General features: G+C 38.3%; 2 protein-coding genes across 6 annotated transcripts; both read right to left on the bottom strand.

Moving 5' to 3' along the window:
- Positions 1 to 26: 26 nt before the first annotated feature.
- Positions 27 to 9,086, bottom strand: tmem71 (transmembrane protein 71). Of its 4 annotated transcripts, none has more exons than XM_058418345.1 (10): positions 8,843 to 9,086; positions 7,447 to 7,496; positions 7,290 to 7,338; positions 6,151 to 6,360; positions 4,601 to 4,785; positions 4,338 to 4,505; positions 3,542 to 3,611; positions 1,969 to 2,027; positions 1,531 to 1,577; positions 27 to 1,377 (listed from the first exon to the last, which is right to left on the bottom strand). In XM_058418345.1, exons 2-10 carry the CDS (start codon positions 7,475 to 7,477, stop codon positions 1,354 to 1,356), a joined length of 843 nt encoding a protein of 280 aa, XP_058274328.1. In that variant the 5' UTR covers positions 7,478 to 7,496; positions 8,843 to 9,086; the 3' UTR covers positions 27 to 1,353. The 4 variants fall into 4 exon arrangements, with proteins under 4 accessions (XP_058274328.1, XP_058274326.1, XP_058274327.1 ...); XM_058418343.1 differs by having other exon boundaries at positions 7,447 to 7,532; positions 8,843 to 9,085; XM_058418344.1 differs by having other exon boundaries at positions 8,776 to 9,085.
- Positions 9,087 to 10,413: 1,327 nt separating this feature from the next.
- Positions 10,414 to 22,606, bottom strand: ift57 (intraflagellar transport 57 homolog (Chlamydomonas)). 2 transcript variants are annotated; one of them, XM_058418339.1, is made up of 12 exons: positions 22,232 to 22,354; positions 18,408 to 18,879; positions 16,864 to 17,038; positions 16,629 to 16,747; positions 16,472 to 16,559; positions 15,321 to 15,386; positions 14,587 to 14,706; positions 14,282 to 14,353; positions 14,065 to 14,196; positions 12,888 to 12,950; positions 11,161 to 11,227; positions 10,414 to 11,054 (listed from the first exon to the last, which is right to left on the bottom strand). In XM_058418339.1, the coding sequence occupies exons 2-12, from the start codon at positions 18,500 to 18,502 to the stop codon at positions 10,873 to 10,875; spliced, it is 1,179 nt and encodes a 392-aa protein (XP_058274322.1). In that variant the 5' UTR covers positions 18,503 to 18,879; positions 22,232 to 22,354; the 3' UTR covers positions 10,414 to 10,872. The 2 variants fall into 2 exon arrangements, with proteins under 2 accessions (XP_058274322.1, XP_058274321.1); XM_058418338.1 differs by lacking the exon at positions 18,408 to 18,879 and having other exon boundaries at positions 22,232 to 22,606.
- Between the last annotated feature and the right edge of the window lie 144 nt (positions 22,607 to 22,750).

Raw genomic sequence — 22,750 nt, forward strand, 5'->3', positions numbered from 1 at the left:
TACAGTATTCAATCCAGTACACACAGTTGAGCCATAAAATAAATCCAGTTTAATAACTCATTCACAATATTTGTGTGGCCTAAGTGCTTGTTGTAAAAATATGGAATATCTGCTGCAGAGCTATGCATTATTCTTCTACCTTAATCTCATTCCAAGTATTGAGGTTTACCTAATAAAGCAATGTCTCAAGAAGTCTGAAGATTCAGCTCTATCTATGGCTAATTTATTTACAATTATGTTATTCATATTAGTCACTGACATTCAGTACATGCAGGACTAGTGTCTGTGTCACTGAACATCACTGACAATCACTGCATTGTACTTAGCATGTGTACCCTACAGCAGGGGTTTAGGATTGAATCTGAGCACATAGCTATTAATTAGAGTACCTGAAGATGCAAGAGGAAAGGCACATAATGATCAAGGAGCAATTCTTTACACCTCCCCCACTACTCATTAAAGAGATATATTTTTGCTGCTGTGTTATTACAACTCTCAGTTAAAACTCAATGGCCTACATTTAACCAAACCAGAGGATGTGCTCATTATGATTCATTTATACCTTCTATGGAATGTGCAATATGTTTCTTACATAATGTAATATTTCTCACTGTAAAAAATAGCGAATTACATTACTCACAACTGCACTGAAGGCCAATTAAAGACACTGTTTATGCTGATGTTAACACTGGCACTGATCAGTAAATTTCTGAGCCAAAATCCTATTCAACTGAACATGATAATTTTCATAACAATGATCTAATGAGCAAAGTTGGATGCAGCTAAACCATTTCTATTGCTATGTCTCACAGACAACATTTAAGATATTATTATTATTTTGCTGTTGTTGTTGTTAATAAAAAAAAAACCCAGTAATAATCATCACCATCATCACTATTACTAAACAGAGTAAAATACACATTATAAACTCCATTCTACTGGCCTACACATAGATAATAAAAATAGAAAATAAATATCATTATAGTCTTTTTCTTCCATTTACTCTTCCATAGCTTTGTTCCTTCATTGTATGCTAATTAAAAATAAAATCTGAATTGATTCTTCAGTGGGAACTGTTAGCGAATTGACTTAATAGGACATAGAATGGAAAATTGTGTATTGAGCGTGTTATTGAAGAGGTAGAAGTGACTTCATATGTAACTTTTTTTGTTATGTTGCTTTGTGAGAGCAACATTAAAATCTTATAAATAGTAGACAGCAAACAAAGACAAGCAATCACATACATTAGAAAACTAATACTTTTGGGATACAATTAGTGATGCGCTTTTGCACGTTTGAGTTACTTGAGATTCAATTATTCACTTCTGCTTATTTGTGGCTGGTTGTATTTCATCACTCGTTTCTTGATGTGATATCCTTAAAAAAAGAGACAAAGTGTTTGTGAGCATGCTTGGAAAGCGTGTTTCACAATGGAAAATACTAATAAATGTTATGCATATTGAACTTAAAATCAAATTAACCTCAAGTCTATAAATGGTTATAAATAAAGGGAGTTTAAAATCAACTCACCTCAGTCTTGGTCCAAACTGTGTGTGCTGTTCTAGGCTTAGAGCCACCTGAGACAAATGCACACATACATAAAAATATTTATGCATCTCTGTATGACAAACAGTAAAGAAAGCTATTGAGGACATTTTTTCAGGCATTTGACCTTGACCAATTCCAAAATAAAATCTGCTGGTTATGCTAATATTTTTACATAAAACCTACAAACATTTGACCACTCCTTCTTGAGATATTGCAATAAAGAAAGTCTCAGACAGATGCCCAAATGTGTCTATGTATTTGTGATGTATACTGTTCTGTATACAGTCTTGTATACAGTCCTCTTGAGTGTTCCTCCAAATTATTTTTCCTACAACCAAAACCTGTGGTGTGTTTTATGTTACAGCATCACAAGTCAAGCATAACGTGTGTACATTTGCCATGCTGGTTATGTGTACTCACATTTAGATGATATCAGGAAAAGGAAAGCCACTGCCACAGCAATTCCGCCACATACATATCTGTCAGGATGTTAAATAATTGCATTGCTACTCAGAAAGTCTTCCATTGACAAGAAAAAAATACCATGGCAGCCTTGACTTCTTTGACAAAACCTCACCTAAAAAGCTCCAGAAAATTCAGTGATTCAGTGTGTGTGTGTGTATATATATATATATATATATATATATATATATATACACTATATTGCCAAAAGTATTCGCTCACCTGCCTTGACTCGCATATGAACTTAAGTGACATCCCATTCCTAATCCATAGGGTCAATATGACGTCGGTCCACCCTTTGTAGCTATAACAGCTTCAACTCTTCTGGGAAGGCTGTCCACAAGGTTTAGGAGTGTGTTTATGGGAATTTTTGACCATTCTTCCAGAAGCGCATTTGTGAGGTCACACACTGATGTTGGACGAGAAGGCCTGGCTCTCAGTCTCCGCTCTAATTCATCCCAAAGGTGTTCTATTGGGTTGAGGTCAGGACTCTGTGCAGGCCAGTCAAGTTCATCCACACCAGACTCTGTCATCCATGTCTTTATGGACCTTGTTTTATGCACTGGTGCACAGTCATGTTGGAAGAGGAAGGGGCCAGCTCCAAACTGTTCCCACAAAGTTGGGAGCATGGAATTGTCCAAAATGTCTTGGTATGCTGAAGCATTCAGAGTTCCTTTCACTGGAACTAAGGGGCCAAGCCCAGCTCCTGAAAAACAACCCCACACCATAATCCCCCCTCCACCAAACTTTACACTTGGCACAATGCAGTCAGACAAGTACCGTTCTCCTGGCAACCGCCAAACCCAGACTCGTCCATCAGATTGCCAGATGGAGAAGCGTGATTCGTCACTCCAGAGAACGCGTCTCCACTGCTCTAGAGTCCAGTGGCGGCGTGCTTTACACCACTGCATCCGACGCTTTGCATTGCACTTGGTGATGTATGGCTTGGATGCAGCTGCTCGGCCATGGAAACCCATTCCATGAAGCTCTCTGCGCACTGTTCTTGAGCTAATCTGAAGGCCACATGAAGTTTGGAGATCTGTAGCGATTGACTCTGCAGAAAGTTGGCGACCTCTTCGCACTATGCGCCTCAGCATCTGCTGACCCCGCTCGGTCAGTTTACGTGGCCTACCACTTCGTGGCTGAGTTGCTGTCGTTCCCAAACACTTCCACGTTCTTATAATACAGCTGACAGTTGACTGTGGAATATTTAGGAGCGAGGAAATTTCATGACTGGATTTGTTGCACAGGTGGCATCCTATCACAGTTCCATGCTGGAATTCACTGAGCTCCTGAGAGCGACCCATTCTTTCACAAATGTTTGTAAAAACAGTCTGCATGCCTAGGTGTTTGATTTTATACACCTGTTGCCATGGAACACCTGATTCTGATTATTTGGATGGGTGAGCGAATACTTTTGGCAATATAGTGTATATATATATATATATATATATATATATATATATATATATATATATATATATATATATATAAATAAATATAAATATATATGCCTTTTTCTAGATCTTACCTTGAAAATATGTTCATACAGATACACAGTGTGAAGAGGAGGACAACAAAAGTTCTCCTAAACACAGCATCTACAAATAAATTTCAAATGATCAATATTACAGTAAAATCCATTACAAATGAAGGGATTGAGATATCTCAGCACCTATAGGCTAGTAGGTACTGTATATAATTATTTACTGTAGTCAGCTGGTTTTCATAGTTTCGTAGGTTGTGAGTGTAGACTGAATACAGCTGTGAGTGGTTGCACATCATTTCAAAAAGTATTCAGGATGCAAAAAATAAGCTTGTGTACTTAAATTTAATTCGATCTAATTAAATTATATGATGAGCAGAAATATGATATGAGCAGAAATATTTGTTGTCCAGGCAAGCATATTTAAGATCAGTTTAATCTTAGAATAAGTAAGTTACCAAAAAAGGTTATAAAGAACACATGTATCAGAATTTACCCTTAACCCTTACCTTTTGCACACAGTTATTTTTAACAGATATTATTTCATATGAACATATCATTTGAGTTAAACTTAAGATAACTTTGCTATGACATAAAAGGTCATCTGATATATCAGAGATGACCAGACCTTACAGTACTATAGAGGTCCTTAGGGGAATTGCTTGTGTGTCTTTTTGAAAATTTGGTTATACCATACTGACATTTTAAGAAATGTTATTTCAGCTATTATTATTATTATTATTATTATTATTATTATAAATGTAATTTGTTGTAAAGGTGTTTGGTAGTAGGACAGCATTCATACATATAAATGTACACTAGCACAGCATTTTCCTCTCACCTGAGGGTGGATTTTTGGGTGTACAGTAACATTTACATTGTGGTGGAACATCAATCAAACTATTCAGGGACTGAGCAGGCAAAACAGGAGCAGAGCAGTCTTCAGAAAGCGAATCCACCTCTGGTAAAAATGTTTCTTTGTCTTTAAAAGGCACACTTGCTGTGGGATCTGCAACAGACATACACAGGTCCAAAATACACATTTACACACACTTTGGTCTAAAAAATTAATAAAAAAAATAAAATAATTAACAAAGCCCTCACCATATGTAAAACTGACAGAGGTGTCTTCATCAATGCTGCTGCTGCTAACATCCAAACATGATGGCAGTTCAGTAGAGGACAGGGTGCTGTCTCTGCCAAAAATACTTCCACTGAGTAATGACTGACTGACATCACTGAAGAGTGTGGCAAATGACCTTCTGGTTTTGCGCCTCCGACGGAAAATTCTGAAAAAAACCCCACAGGCACAGACATACAACAATGCATGTAAAAAACTGTAATATGAGCTCCAAAAATGTTAAATAATAAGGAAAATTACATAAGTTGAATGAGTAACTGGAAATGAGAGAAACATTTTGTTTGAGTTGAATTACTATATAGTTTCTGCTAGAGCAATGAGCTAGAGACAGAACAGGGTTGATATTCTCACACATAAAATTTCCTTGTCTTTTACTCAGTCAGTTATAAGTGTTCAATATTTGGCATATCATGCCTGACCCAGCTCCACGGCTTCGAATACTCTTCCTGTTTTGTATAAAATTACTTTCTACAAAAATGACAGTATATAGCTTTAGTGTATACAGGCATTAATTTGTTAAAGCTTACATGCTGTCATTTTTTGCAGGAGTAACCAAAGGTTTGGCTATAGCAGCCAGACCATAAAGCTCCCAACAAACAGTTTTGGTGGAAACAGTTGAGTTAATGTGAGCATTTAATTCTGCTGTAGTTTTTATGTTTTTTGCATACAATCTGGGTAAGTACCCAGAAATCCCTTTCAGACAGCTTGTGTTGACGGTTACTTCTGTTGGATGTAGTTTGTACTTTGTGGTGGTATGCGGACCATGGCTCTCAAAACACTATAAGGGCTTGGTACCCTGGTCACAGATGTGTCAGTAAGAAGTGCACCAATTTGTCCTCTTTATATTATGTTATGTGGATTGTAATATTAATGCACAGCTCATCCAGCCTCAGTACTCTTCTCTTACTTATGGAAATCAGTGATGACTAGCCAACAGCCCCACATTTATATCTGTAAAACCTCCAACACCATATTTGCAGTGTTTCAGTTTCACTATGTATGTTATTGTGGCAGGAGGCATGGTCAAGTGTCAGCTGCCTACAAAGAGGAGGCGGGTTGAACTGGCAGGTAATGTGTTGATGAAACTCACCTGTGTCTTATAACTTATAATTCTTATTTGTGTCTCTTTGTGCTTTTATTTTCAATTTCATTTGTGCTTCCTATTTCTATTTTTGGCATAATCAGGCTTTGCTATTGCTACTGAATGAAAGGTCATGAGTTCAAATCCCAGAACAACTAACTGCCCTTGCTGGCTGCATATGCAAGGCCTTTAACCCTCAACTGCTCATTTGTATAAATGTAATACCCTTTTGTGTTTGTAATTTGCTCTGGATAAGTGTGTCTACCAAATACCATATATCTAAACTTCATTTAAAAAACTTTGTACTAGTTATGAGAGGTGGCCCATTAAAAAAAAGTATAAGGTTTACAGTCTTCTCTTCCTCTCTCTATTTCTATCACTTTTGTCTGTGTCCTCACTCACACTCAAATACAGTTTCTCAATCTTACTGACCGAGCAAGATTTTCTTTGTAGGAAACGATGGTCTGTGTTGGAGTTAGGGTCATGTTACCCTGGTCATCAGTAACAACACTGTCTTCTGTCAGTACATAGTAGCCATTTGCAAGTAGGCGTGGACTTCGACGGCAGACATGCACTAGGCCTGTTTCTGGATTGGTGGAGAAGCACTCATAAGAAGCATCAGAGAGGAAAGATGAGTCAAAACTGAGGAAGAGAAAAAAACAAACAAACACTAAAGCTTATACATAGACATGCAGATATGCTCCTAATATGTTTTGTGACTAAAGTGCACTTATAAAACCAAACCCATCATAAATCTTAAATCATTAAAAAGGTGTAAAAAAAAATCATCTTACTTTTATTAACTCTTTTTTTTTCAAAAGTCAGCTCAATATCTGTCTACATAATGCCCCACAGCTGACATTCTATGTCAAAAGAAAAAAATTGCTGGGTGACAGATATGGACACAGCTGCAAGTAAGCAAAACATTTATTTATAAAAACTTGCATAAATGTGACAAAAACAAGACAATGGTCATGTGCCGTACCATCAGCAATGAGCAAAAACCATAAACATGATCATAACTATGTGGTAGTGGAGGCCCTTTACCCTCAGAAAATCAGAGAAAAAGTAAGTCACTCTGGATAAGGGTGTCGGTCAAATGCCAGAAATATAAATGTGAATAACCAGAAGAGGCTTCTAAATACAAAATTTGGTAATGACTGGTAAAAGAACACAAAACATTTACTGTACAATGACTGATTGATGTGAGAGTCTTATATACTGTGTGGCTGTGATAAGTGAATGAGTCCAGGTGTGGGTGTGTGTGTGTTTTTGGGGTGTTGTCATCCATGGTAGCCATGTCTGTGGGCCATGTTGTATTCTGGGTATTGTAGTTGGATGCTGTTAACACCTTTGACAGAACAAATACAAGATTGCTGCCAACTGTGTTTCAGATAAGTATTATGGATACCTGTAATATTTCAGGTTTTGCTTTTAAATTTGATTTTACAAATATAACTGACTGGACGACTGAGTAAGAGAATAAGCAGTGGTACATATGTTCCTAAAGTGGCTGCTGAGTGTATATATTGAGTGTATATATTATATATTACATGGTATTTGGTCTGTACCTGTAGGATGGCTGACGCCTCAGTGTATTCCTGTTTTTTATAGGAGAACCTACAGCAAACAACAAATATAGACATATAACAACATTAATACTATACACAAACTGTGTCTGTTTGTATGTAAAAGAGAGAGAGAGAGAGAGAGAGAGAGAGTACTAACTTGTTATAGTTCCTCTGAAGAATATATCCATGGTGCTACTTCTGCACAGCCTACAAAACACATACGCACAGGCAAGTTTATCTAATCTACACACACGCACGCACACACACACACACACACACACAAACACACACAGAGGGAGAAATGCATTAAATCGCTACCATTTCATGATATTTTGCCATACTTACGTTTGCTAAAAAACTAGTGCATTTTTCATAAACACAGAATCACTGAAACAATGCCTATTGTGAGCCAGGTCACCCACACCTTACTAACGCTTGTGACTGAATGAGCACAAGTCACAACAGCCATGTTCCAATATCTAATGGAAATCCTGTCCAGCAGAAAAAAAGTAGATGAACACCATAGTGATGCCCACTATTTTAGAAAAGGATGTACAAGCATACTGTATATGGGTGTGAACCATTAGTGACTTCTAGATCTCCCTCTCACTTATTTTTGCTGATGGACTACATAAAATAAAATTAACTACATAATTTCTGATTTGCCTGAAGATGGTGGAAACATGCATGATCTGTTGGAAACATACTTCACATTTCCGAGGAGTGAGTGAATGAATCCCATGAAGTGTTTTGTATCTAAAAATAAATTCAGAAAAAGTCTTGGGGTGGGGGGGGGCTTGAGTGAGAGCACAAAGAAGCAGGAAAAGGGAGGAGCTAAAGAAGGCCGACAACACTGGAGATGATGCTGGCAAAGTGGGAGGAGCAATACCACTTCCTGTTATTGCTGCATTCAGAAGCTCATTGGTTACATAGGCTTTATTCAAATCTGTTCACCCAGTATCATTTCACCATTCAGCTCAATCCCTGATAAAATGGGAGTGGCTTCGTCGGGAAGAGCATCTAGAGTAAAATCTGTGCCAAATAATAATATTTGAAGCGGATAATCAGGGAGCAGGCAATAACAACAAAACAATCTGCCAGCTTTAGTGTTAGCGCTGTAGTATGATAAACCAAACATGATCAGTTTGCAAACTGAGGGTTGAAAAAACTTACTAATTCGCGTGTCTGTGTTTCACATCTCAAAACAGACTTTTATTTAGCAGAAAACAAAGGCACAATAAACAGTAAGACAGTCTAATCAGCACAAAATGTCGTGGAGTAAAGATATAAAGATAACATCTTTAATAACTCTAGGTCACAGACTGTATTTTCTAGTTATTTATAGTATTATGAACTTACTAATATGTAAATCCAAAGATCGCAAGAGTATCAAAAGCACAAAAAGACACTTCTAGCTGATGTACAGAGTTTACACTTCAGTACATGACATGCTCTAACACAACAATAATAGCCCAGCTCAGCTTACCAGATTTCCTGTGCGGAAACGAAAAGCAGTCGCAACTTGAAATGATAGTGGAGCGCTGCGATCTCACCTCCAAATTCCAGACCAACTACAGGACACTTTCACTCCCTCTAGTATGTCCAGATCTGTTTCAAGAGTCTTGTCTTTTCTGGGTTAACATAACGCGAGCAGACCAGAACAGACCCAGCAAAGTATTTCTTCATAGCCGGACCGTACTGAGAACTTGTGGGCGGGGGTACAGATGTAGATCAGGGCTCCAAAAACCGCTTATCATACAGCTGTTCAGTGACTAACGATGAACCTGTGCAGCTGTAGAAATCCCCGTCTTCTGTTTCGGCTTTGTCCAATCATATTCATGTATAAACTGAAGGCGGCTCATCTGACTGCTAGATATATTTAGAAAAGAATTTTCACATCGATTTTCATTTTGTTTACCCTGATGTTTTGTTTGGTCTGATTAACGAACCGACAATATAGTTTGACAATATGTAGTGTGTAGAAAACTAAAGACAACTGGCCAGAGAAGTATGCGTTTATTCTCTTTATTAATTGTTAATCAGTATTAAAATATATTGATAAATTTGTAAAAGATTTAAAATTTTTTTTTACTGAAATGTGATTTTGTTTTTTTGAGGGTATGGATAATTGTGCTACAAATAAACACCGTTTTAATCATTAGGGAGTTAAGCACGAGGATGATGTGATGTTATGAAGACCTCGGTGGACGTGCAGAATCCTAAAAAGGGTCAAATAAATACTTGTTTTGTGTTTATTACATTAGTAATAAGTTGGTAAGCAAGTTGGGCTGTAAGAAATAGCAAACTGTAAAATTGTCACACCCTTTATACATTATTGCTTTATTTGCATTGGAATGTGACTTATTTGGGAGTGCAGATTTACAGTTACAAACTGAGTGGTACATGTTCAAGGAGGCTGCAACCAATGTCTATTCCGCCAGCTTTGAGGAATCAAAGACAGAAGCCATGTATGACTGCAAAGGGGTTGAAGACCGTAGACTCCTCTTTTAGAGCAGATGACAAGATCCACCACTATTTCCCAGCATGATTAGAGTTTGCACAGGAAACGAGGCCTATAAAAGAATCACTGACTCGATTAATTTCAGTGAGTGACTCAACGGAACCAGAGTCTTTAAAAAGAATCGTTTTTACCGCCACTAGTCTGAACTTTTATACATAAAACGCGTGCTTAAGCTCCGCCTCTCCAGCTCAAAAAGAAAATGCAAATGGAGAATCCCTATAAACATGCTTTAAAAATATTTTAATTATAATTATTTTATATTTTTTTATTCTATTTTTTAAATTTAATAAATGTAAAAATATCATTTTTATAGGTTTTTCATTTTTATGCACATTATAATTGAAAAGCAAACTGTCAAAATAAACTGAGTAGCCAAAGTGAATACCTGTATTTGTGGTTTTCTCTTGGAAACGATTTGCGCCCCCCTCTGACCTTTTTGTTCCCCAACGTACAAACTTTCAGTTGATACATTGCTTAATTCAGTAACTTTTAACAAATAAAACACACAAATGTTTGGATTGGTGCATATTTCCATATTTTGCTCAGGCATATGATGTTCAAATGTATCACACACACACCCTTCAAATGTGTAATACTTGGAAGTGATGAATAACATGTTTTTATTTTTGAAAATGTTTTGAGAAGTGATAATGTTCATAATGTTACAGTTAACACCAGATTGTTACAAATGTCTGTTTTTGCAAAATTGTCTGTTGTGATATAGAGATAACAGCTAGTGAGCATGTGAATCATTGTTTCATTCATACAGAAATATCAATCATTTTTTTCTGTATAAACACATTATCAGATACCATATTTTATTATGTCATTAATTGTTTTTGTAAAATGTAAATGCCTTACATTAAGTGAATTATGGTCTTCAGAATAACATTCTGAAGGTTCTCCAGAAGCCAGCTGATACTGGACTTGTCAAAAGCATAAAAGTAATATTTTTTCCCCCTGCAAAACACTTCAGAATCACCAAAGCAACAAATATTCAATATATTTTGCAGGTGCTAATATTATATTTGTTCCCATGTATTGTGTCTATTCTGTGTGTGGTTATGAGTAGGTGTGTGTAGTAGTCTCTGTGATGTGTGTGGCATGCATGTCTCTGGTCATGTTGCTCTTTTCCTTGAGTTTGGCCTGCAACAGTGTGTGTTCCACTACCCCCATACGCACATCCATCTCCTGGATCTCCTGCTTTAACTTAGTCAGACTCTGCCGGATCTTTACTACTGGAACTACAAAAACAAACATCAATTTTTCTGGGTACAAATGAACATACATATATATATATATAAAATAACAAATGTTCAAAATCTACAGTAACAGGGTATATGCATTCACCTCCATCTGACATGCTGCTGCCCTTCTCATCCATCTCCTGCTTCACTTTCTCAAGCTCCTCACTGATCTGTGTATATTGTTAGAAAAATGTCATTAGATGCTATGAAAACTTGACACATGAATACTTGCTTATATGACTGTCAGGCATGTTGAAGGAGGCATTGTAAATATTCAAGTAATGGGTTATATACACTATATTGCCAAAAGTATTTGCTCACCCATCCAAATAATCAGAATCAGGTGTTCCAATCACTTCCATGGCCACAGGTGTATAAAATCAAACACCTAAGCATGCAGACTGTTTTTACAAACATTTGTGAAAGAATGGGTCGCTCTCAGGAGCTCAGTGAATTCCAGCGTGGAACTGTGATAGGATGCCACCTGTGCAACAAATCCAGTCGTGAAATTTCCTCGCTCCTAAATATTTCATAGTCAACTGTCAGCTGTATTATAAGAACGTGGAAGTGTTTGGGAACGACAGCAACTCAGCCACGAAGTGGTAGGCCACGTAAACTGACGGAGCGGGGTCAGCGGATGCTGAGGCGCATAGTGCGAAGAGGTCGCCAACTTTCTGCAGAGTCAATTGCTACAGACCTCCAAACTTAATGTGGCCTTCAGATTAGCTCATATGTGCATTAGCTCATATGTACTCCTCACCTGGTTGCTGCCACACACGCTTGACACCATCTGAACCAAATAAGTTTATCTTGGTCTCATCGGACCACAGGACACGGTTCCAGTAATCCATGTCCTTAGTCTGCTTGTCTTCAGCAAACTGTATGCGGGCTTTCTTGTGCATCATGTTTAGTAGAGGCTTCCTTCTGGGACGACAGCCATGCAGACCAATTTGATGCAGTTTGCGGTGTATGGTCTGAGCACTGACAGGCTGAACCCCTACCCCTTCAACCTCTGCAGCAATGCTGGCAGCACTCATACGTCTATTTCCCAAAGACAACCTCTGGATATGACGCTGAGCATGTGCACTCAACACCATGGCGAGGCCTGTTCTGAGTGGAACCTGTCCTGTAAAACCACTGTATGGTCTTGCCCACTGTGCTGCAGCTCAGTTTCAGGATCTTGGCAATCTTCTTATAGCCTAGGCCATCTTTATGTAGAGCAACAATTCTTTTTTCAGATCCTCAGAGAGTTCTTTGCCATGAGGTGCCATGTTGAACTTTCAGTGACCAGTATGAGAGAGTGTGAGAGCAATAACACCACCTTTAACACACCTTCTCCCCATTCACACCTGAGACCTTGTAACACTGACAAGTCACATGACACCGGGGAGGGTAAATGGCTAATTGGGCCCAATTTGGACATTTCCACTTAGGGGTGTACTCACTTTTGTTGCCAACGGTTTAGACATTAATGGCTGTGTGTTGAGTTATTTTGAGGGGACAGCAAATTTACACTGTTATACAGGCTGTACACTCACTACTTTACATTGTAGCAGAGTTTCATTTCTTTAGTGTTGTCACATGAAAAGATATAATAAAATATTTACAAAAATGTCTGGTCTGGAATACGTCCTGCCATGCACATTGTAGTGTTTTCTCTGTATTTACACATCTGATTAATATTATAAGCTTAATCAGCCCTTACTGAGTTAAAGTGGCTGTGATAGAGCAGGAAATGTAGAGCACCAAAATGTTCAGGACAATTTTTGAAACTTGTGGGTTACATGAAGTTTCTCTGTTAGGGGAGAGCATCAGTAGTGGATTTATCACCTCTGCTATAGTTCTAGTTCTCTCAGTCACTCCTCCACTGGCCTGCTGATACAGCTCCTTGGCCTATACACACACAGACACACACACAAAATTAATGTGCTGATATTCACTATTTGGATATTCACTATATTCACTATTATTATACAATGCCACCTGTCAAGGGGTGGGATATATATAAGGTATGAAGTGAACAGGGATCGAAACAGGGATAGAGACAGTCTAGCCTTCACTCCTTACTCACATCAATGAACATTGAGCATCTTTGATCCTGTCATTGGTTGTCCTTCTTTGGACCACCTTTATTAGGTCTTAACCACTACATACTGGGAACACCTCACAAGACCTGCCATTTTGGAAATGTTCTGACCCAGTCATCAAGCCACCACAGTATGGCCCTTGACAGATTCTTATGCTGCCCATTTTTTCATGCCTCCAACATATCATAAAATAACTTTGAGAACTGACTGTTCAAGTATTGTCTCATATATCCTACTCCTTGACAGGTGGCATTTTTTATTCTTAAAGCAGACCTTTGTAAAAGTAAAAGCCAAAAATGTGACATAAGCTTAATTTGCAAAAGAAATATAATATATAATCATATAATCTAAAATCAGCTATACTTTGTAAAGTATCAGTATCTGATCAGCAGTATCTACTACTTGTCATTTGCATATCCTAGGTTACAATAAGTTTAAAGTAATTTAAAAACATGGATGTGAGTTCAGTCAGTGTTATTCACTTCACCTGCCAGTGGTTTTAATGTTATAGCTGACTGGTATATGTGTGGCAAATAGAACACTAGACACAAAAGACTAGTTGCTAAAATCTGATTTTCTTAAATTTGAAACCTTTTAACTAAACATAAAAGCATTTTGGCATTTAAATTAGGGTTGTCAACAACAACTTAGTCTTAGTATTGCAGTCTCTGTCTACAATACCAATCTTCCTATTAGCATATAAAAAATGCTTCAAACGTTTTCAGCCATTTTGAGGAGACACAATTCAGAAAACACAAAAACATTCAGTGACATAAAACTGAAGCCATCCAAGAATAAAGAAAGCTTAATTTGTTTTTAAAAAATAATTATATTCTGTGCATTATATAAAAAACAAGTCAGATTGCTCCAATATTTGAGATTTTTACTCCCTGTCAAGTTTACCTTGCTTAGGATTTTACCTCACAGAATTTTGATTGTGCATTCCTGTAGTCTGTGATTAGGTGTTCTAGCTGTGTGTTGATATACTTCTCTCTGCTGCTCACTTTCTCTTGAGTCTTGCTGATCTCTTCCAGCAGTTTATCTAGATATGCCTGAAACATACATATTCAATGAGTTCAATAGCACTGAGTGAAAAAATACACAAAACTGAGCCCAAAGTAAACATGTGCAACATACCTTGGCCTCTTTCAAAGAGCTTTTGATGCCATCTTGGTGTTGATGCATTTGGCTCACATGGCACCGCCAATCCTGAATTATTTCCACAACCATAATTACTTTATAGTAACTCTAAACTTCAAACTGCTAAAACATTTTGATTGTCAGGCCTAGACAAAGCATTTAATCTGAGCAGTGTAAAACAAAATGAAACAAAACAAATCTAAATACCATGTTTAAATATTTGGGATTCATGATGTTATCATGAGGATTTATTTTTACTCTTTGCAATGTAAGTCAGATGTGATTTCTGGAAATGTTCTAACCTTAATATCTGTGCGGACAGAGACTTTGAGCTGGGGCAGAACCCTCTCTACCTCCAAATTCCACTCTGCAGAATCGGTCACTGACTCCAGGATCATCTCTGGTCTCTGCCCTCTCACCTCCTTTACACATACACATTTTCACTTACAAACATATTTTCCCAAAGATTTATTTTATTTTTAATTAAAAACTAAAATGTCACATTTATATATCAGACTACATACATGAGACATTAAACTTGTGCACATCCCACTTCCATTTATCACACTAAGATCGTTCACCTGTATTAAATTCTGACTGGATTTCAAAATGGCCTATTAATTTTTTGCAACTTTTAACACCATTGATTATACTAGGCTACTTGATATTTAAGAAAATGTTGGAGGAATAGCCCTCTACAGGCTCAGGTCTTGTTTGATCGATGGTTGTCTGGTTGTAGATTTAAATGGTGACTTCTCATGCATATCACAGTAAAGTTTGTTATTCCACAATGTTCTGTTTACGGCCTTCTCCTTATATATAGGCACCAGATTAAAAACATTAGACAGTGGATGCTTATTAACATCCTGACAAAAAAAAGACTTAAACAAGAAATAAACACTTGTACCACATGCCGCCAGACTATGACTGAGTAAGTATTCTGATTGCATAGTAACATAGAACATGTTTCATTAGAGTCCTGTGCAGGTCTCCTAGTTCAGACCGTGAAATACATGCTGCTAGTTCTTAAACTTACACTCTGACTAGTTCTGGACTTCAGTTCCTCCAGATCAATAACGTCTTCAAACTCAGCAGCCTCCTCCTATGAACAGACAGGATTTAATGCTGTATTGTATATGTAGTGTTGTTCAGCTGTCTACCTCAGCATATTGGAATTTAAATTAAATTGAATTTGCATCCAAACTGGCTGAATTGTGTAGAAATTAAAGCAGGAACTGAAGCATTTATGGCTTGGCAGAGATACACCAGAGAAGAAACTTAGCTGGTTGGTCAACTGGTCAAAAATATAGCATATAAAAAAGTTGCAAGAATCTTACACAGAACTCATGGGTGATATAAATTTATAATTTTTTTCCCCATAGAATTTTAGTTTATTATTTTGCAAGATGGTATAGAGGGGAAAAGAGGGTCATGAAGTTTGCTATACCATGAATTTGGCAATCTTTATCCATCGCCCAGGGCATTGCCCATGAGTGCTTCATGACAGAGGGCAACTGTCTTCAGAAGTGAACAACAAGTCAGAGAGAGAGGAAGATGTTTTATATACAGATTACAATTTCAAAAGAAACTCCCCAACCAAAAAGACCTCTTGATCAGAAAGAACTACTTGATAAGAAATTTCATCCAGGAACCTCCATAACTCACAACAGCAGCAAGACATTGCTGGATGCCTTGTCTTATGATGAGTATAGCTAGGAGGTCATCTGAGACTTGAGAGGATTGTATAGCATTCCTGATGGGTCTAAGGATACCAACCAAGTTTCAAGTCTGTAGGACCTATATTCTGGTTTCCAGTCTAAACAAAACAATAAGGTGTCTCCTAAAAATCCTAAAAAAAATCTCATTACAGTGGTACCCATCAAAACAGTAGTATACTGGAATGGAAACAGCACTATACTGTAAATGTAGATTACATAAGTAGTCCTGTATACACACACACACACGCACTGTAAATTCTTACACCATTCACATTACTTTCAATACACTCAAATTATCAAACTAAAGCTGTCAGTCTGCACTGAGGACATATTCAATATTTAATTTAAATTCCAATATACTATGGTAAACCAGAATATCACTCTGTCAAACAATCACTTTGTCAACATGCATACATTTATTGACCTGACTGTATGTGTAACATTGTTTGAGTGTGTGTGTGTGTCTCACAGTCAAGTCCTCCAATTTGCTGAGTGTGAGCTCAGCATCATCCCCCAGCACAGACTCCTCCTCCAACTGTTCTGATGGGTAGAGAGGCCTGAGACAAAGAAGGAAATATTAGGAGCGCTTCTTAAATATACTTGTAGCTCACTCAAGTGTACTTTACCTCTTCCAGGCAAACTGTCTGCGATTCAGGGCTTCCTCTGCCAGGCGGTCCAAGACGTAGCACACATGTTCCCCTGAACCAGACTTCAGCTTTGAAGGAGGAAATTCAACTGGCCCACCCTACATCAACCACATAAACAATCAAGTCATAAAGAAAGTACACTCTCTTTCTTATTCTCACTCTCTCACACATACAATCACACACAGTCATGTATTCTTGTGTGGTAGTAACTGACCAGCGCCCTAAGGTGCGTAAGGATGTTTGAGACAATCGCATTGGGGTCATCATATTCTTGTGGTGTTTCAAATGACCGGCCACACAGTGTTATGAGCCAAGCTGCGATGACACTGAACATGTAGAATTGTTCACCAGGGTTACTTTGTGTGTATGAACTTGCTACAAAATAATACCTGGAAGAGAGATAAAGAGGAGCAAAATAAGAAGGAATGAGATGGAAGTGGTCAGATTTTGGTACAATTTTGTACAATGTGCCGATATCATGCATGCACTGAAATCTGAAAATGTACATTTTCCATGTCAGCATGAAGGCAAAGGGACTTTAAAATCAAATACAGGACAGGATAACAGAGATTTAGCAGTTATTCACCAGTCAGTTCCTGCACTGAACAAGACAGTTATGAGTTCTCTTATCCATTAGCAGACGAGGAACTCTGGACATTTGTATTTTGGTCCATGTTGTACATTTGGTTCCCTTACGATTTTCATTTTATACTGCCCAGACAGGTACAGAGTGCAAACTGTCATTGCATTATTGGTTCACTACCACTACCATGGTTCACCATGCTCAAAATAATTGGCAGAAAAAAATTCCCAAATATGTGGTAACTGTATCAGAACAAGTGAAACACACACTGACAGGTGGAATTTCTTTGATTTTCTATTATTGGATATCAAACATTTCCACTTTGGATTGGAAATCAACTTTTCTGACATATTCAAATCAGAATAAATAAATTAAATATTTGATCTGTGATTAAGTCTGATCAGCCAGGACACTGTTGGCTTTCTGCACGTAAAGTATTGTGATCGTGTTTAGCTGCTGGAAAGCAAGACATGGGAAGTGGAGGGGTGTATGCCCCCTGCTGTGTGAACAAATCACACATTCTCATAATAACATGAGTACAGAGCACATTTTTATAAAAGTTAAAGTCCTTGCTTATATACAAAGAAGAAAATACAGTTTGTTTCTGGTTTTACAAATCATAAACTTTTCAAACAGACATAGTCCATCAGAGTTAATCCCTGGAAGTTTTGCATTTTCTAATCTCCAAATTTCTCTTGGCAGAATGATGTGTTCCTAAAAATAGTTTTTGAAAGAGTTATTTAAGAAACTTGGTCCTTACATTTTTGCAGGTTGTAGGTAAAATAATTTTAGCATATAGTATGGCAGTACATTCTTGGATGCAACATTGTTTTTTTTTTGCATTTAGAATGGAAATGAGTGCGTTTAACCATCACATCATCACAAACGCCTAACACTGTGTATCTCTCTCTCTCTCGGTCTCTATTTTTTGAGCTATACATGCTACTTCTGAGATACCAGCATTCCTGACAGCTTCTGCTCTCCGGACCTATCAGGAAGGGACAGGAGGAAGAGTACAGACAACTGATACAGGACTTTGTTGCATGGTGTGACGTTAACCATCTGCACCTCAACAATACAAAGACCAGGGAGATGGTTGTGGACTTTAGGAGGCCCAAGCTGAGCCTGTTAAAATCAATGGGGATTGTGTGGAGTTTGTCAAGACTTACAAGTACCTTGGAGTACAGCTGGACGAAAGAATGGACTGGACTGCCATCCGGAAAGGACAGAGCCGGCTGTACTTCCTAAGATGGCTAGCTTCCTTTAACATCTGCAAAAAGCTACTGCAGATGTTCTGTCAGACTGTTGTGGCGAGTGCCCTCTTCTATGCGGCAGTGTGCTGGGGAGCCAGCATAAAGAAGAAGGACGCCTCACGTGTGGACAAGCTGGTGAGGAAGGCGGGCTCGACTGTAGGCTCAGAACTGGACAGCCTGACAGTGGCAGAGAGGAGGGCGCTGAGCAGGCTCCTGTCCATCATGGACAATCCACTGACAGGTTGCTGTCACTACCCTGCTCCACTGACAGACTGAGGAGGTCGTTCCTCCCCCATGCCATGCAACTCTTTAATTCAATGCGGGGTGGGAGAAGTCAGTGCTGACACTACTCTTCTCTCTGTCCTGGACTGTACAATAAAACACACACTACACACTACACACAATAGACTCCAGTTTATACAGAACTCTCAATACACTGAGATTTGGTCTTCTGAATTGAAAATATGATTGCTTTGGCAGAAAGAAATTTATGTTAAAACTATACTGATGTCTGCTCTCCTCTCTCTACACCAGAGCTGATAAAATCACCAAAGACTGTATGTTCAACCTGTTGCAATCTGGAAAGTGCAACCCCAGATGGCTAAAAGTGATAAAACAAATATGTCCACCTTATAAATCGTTTAGGATTCCATAAAGACTCATTCACTTCAAGTCTGAGCTGGTGGAGGCTGCAGCTGTAAGTAAAGTGATGGCAATTGTGCACTGCCCAGAGAGACAAGACTCAGCTGGGAGAAGACACTGTGTACTCTGCCTTCACAGCAAGACTATTTACAAGTACAGGTCTTGTGATGTGTCCCTGTACACTGCGAGTAAATTGGCCCATCTTTATTTTACTGAGTAGCATGATGTCAAAGACAGCCAAGCTCAGTGATATGCAGACTCTGACTACTTTTTATTACTTGTTTAGTTTTTTAATTTTTGTTTATGTAGTGTCATATTATATATGTCAAACAACAACTTTTTTTTTTAAATCACTGGTCAATTTTCAGTGATTTTCATGTACACTGGTACAACAAATCTGTTTTTACTGGTTTTTATAATCACACTAAGGAAAGATCATTTTACCAAAGCATAAGTAAAATTTCACACAGATGTTAATTTTCAGTTCTGTGTTTAGTGTTCATTTAAAAACTAGCCAAATGTAGTATCATTTTAATCTATAGGCTCTACATAGTCTGTAATTGCATACACAGCCTGCAGAATTGAATAATCAGGTACTTAGCCCTGACCCTTAGACAGCATCTGCCATGTACTATGACGTGTCATAGGAGGTGGCTAAAACAGTGAAAGGATCATCAATGTCAAATATAATTCACAGCTAATTTAGCAATAAGTAAATAAGCAAACAAACAAATAAAAACACATTTGCCTCATGCTCTTATTTATAAGTTTGTTTTTTACCAGACATATGGAAAAATCCTATGCCTTTGAATCCTAAGTACTTTTTCACAAAATATAGAAAACTAAAAGTGTTAGATTGTGCCGCACTCTCCCCTAGTTATTGTGCTATAATCCTAATGTTGGGGAACTGTGGGGAAACACCACTGTTCTGGACATAAAATCAACTGTATTAAAGATTTACAGTCATTTCTCAGTATATGCTTCAGGAATAAAATAACTGTGATGATTTTAAAATCATTGAGATTGATTGTCAGCCCTTACTGGTTTATTAGAGGTGACCTGTCACACACAGCATTTTGAGTGATCCCAGCGTTTTGGGATCACTCAAAAAAGGTATTGTTTTCCAAGGAAACACACAAAATTAGTCTGAATAGAAAATATAGCAAAAGAACAGGACATGCTGACATGTCAGAGTTAGAATGAATGATTTTAATGGAAATTTAATTTAATTATTAATTAATTCAATTATTAATTAATTCAATTAAAATTTGATTTAATTCAAGCTTTGCCTTCATAAAAAAAAACACCTTTTGCAGCAATTACAGCCTGGGCACTACATTACAGCTGTCAATTTTTCAAATAATCTGATGAGATTTCACCCCATGCTACCTGGAGCACCTCCCACAAGATGGATTGGCTGATGGAGTCTTCCTCCGTAGCTGAAATCAAGCTGAAATATGCAAGTGATCCCAAACTTTTGAGTATATATATATATATATATATATATATATATATATATATATATATATATATATATATATATATATATATATATATATATATATATATATATATATATATTACACACTATATCGCCAAAAGTATTCGCTCACCTGCCTTGACTCGCATATGAACTTGAGTGACATCCCATTCCTAATCCATAGGGTTCAATATGACGTCGGTCCACCCTTTGCAGCTATAACAGCTTCAACTCTTCTGGGAAGGCTGTCCACAAGGTTTAGGAGTGTGTTTATGGGAATTTTTGACCATTCTTCCAGAAGCGCATTTGTGAGGTCACACACTGATGTTGGACGAGAAGGCCTGGCTCTCAGTCTCCGCTCTAATTCATCCCAAAGATGTTCTATCGGGTTGAGGTCAGGACTCTGTGCAGGCCAATCAAGTTCCTCCACACCAGACTCTGTCATCCATGTCTTTATGGACCTTGCTTTGTGCACTGGTGCACAGTCATGTTGGAAGAGGAAGGGGCCAGCTCCAAACTGTTCCCACAAAGTTGGGAGCATGGAATTGTCCAAAATGTCTTGGTATGCTGAAGCATTCAGAGTTCCTTTCACTGGAACTAAGGGGCCAAGCCCAGCTCCTGAAAAACAACCCCACACCATAATCCCCCCTCCACCAAACTTTACACTTGGCACAATTCAGTCAGACAAGTACCGTTCTCCTGGCAACCGCCAAACCCAGACTCGTCCATCAGATTGCCAGATGGAGAAGCGCGATTCGTCACTCCAGAGAACATGTCTCCACTGCTCTAGAGTCCAGTGGCGGCGTGCTTTACACCACTGCATCCGACGCTTTGCATTGCACTTGGTGATGTATGGCTTGGATGCAGCTGCTCGGCCATGGAAACCCATTCCATGAAGCTCTCTGCGCACTGTTCTTGAGCTAATCTGAAGGCCACATGAAGTTTGGAGGTCTGTAGCGATTGACTCTGCAGAAAGTTGGCGACCTCTTCGCACTATGCGCCTCAGCATCCGCTGACCCCGCTCCGTCAGTTTACGTGGCCTACCACTTTGTGGCTGAGTTGCTGTCGTTCCCAAACACTTCCACGTTCTTATAATACAGCTGACAGTTGACTGTGGAATATTTAGGAGCGAGGAAATTTCACGACTGGATTTGTTGCACAGGTGGCATCCTATCACAGTTCCACGCTGGAATTCACTGAGCTCCTGAGAGCGACCCATTCTTTCACAAATGTTTGTAAAAACAGTCTGCATGCCTAGGTGCTTGATTTTTTACACCTGTGGCCATGGAAGTGATTGGAACACCTGATTCTGATTATTTGAATGGGTGAGCGAATACTTTTGGCAATATAGTGTATATATATATGTGTGTGTGTGTGCATTTTCTAATCAATATATGGTGTTTTAACGATAGAATTGACAACATTAATCTCGACACACGGTTTCAGTGCACAGAATATCATCACTAACAACAAACAACGAAATAACTAACACTCGGTCCCTCACACATGCCAATGACACTTACAATCACAACATCTGGATTAAAAACCTTGACTATTAATAAATAATGTAAGTGCCATTTGCGTCAGATAAACCTAGCCAGTTAAAGAAGAGGTCTTACTTTACCTGGATAGAGGTTTCATGTTGTGCTTCACAAGGACTTGTTCTTCATAATCCAATAGTTTTAATTTATCTAACAAGTCCTCCATAATCAGAAACATCTGGTGCTGTAATCCAGGACTCCGGTCATCTTCGTCCTCCCTTCGACCATCATCTGCCATGTTCTTCTTGCCACCCAGGCGGTTACTGCTGTCAATGTTGTGAGCCGGGGTTTGCAGTTTATTATACTGAAAACCAACTGAGTTTAGAGATGCGAACGTGAATTAGCCAGACAACATTTAACAATATAACTCTGCGAGCTAGCTCCTATGGAAATGCTGAACACAAACGGCTTGTTGTAGTTACCGTTGTCAGGCTGCAACACAGCGCCACCAACAAATAGGCGAATTTTACTTCCGGGTGAAATTAGACAATCTTATGCCAGGCTGCTCCACAAATATGGAACAACAGATGTATAATAGTTTAGTGTAAACTGAGTAAATCATTTATAATTGGGTCCAAATGAAACTGATTAAACAGATTAAA

This window comes from Hemibagrus wyckioides, linkage group LG20, assembly GCF_019097595.1.
Source record: "Hemibagrus wyckioides isolate EC202008001 linkage group LG20, SWU_Hwy_1.0, whole genome shotgun sequence".
In the NCBI taxonomy this organism is placed as follows: domain Eukaryota; kingdom Metazoa; phylum Chordata; class Actinopteri; order Siluriformes; family Bagridae; genus Hemibagrus; species Hemibagrus wyckioides.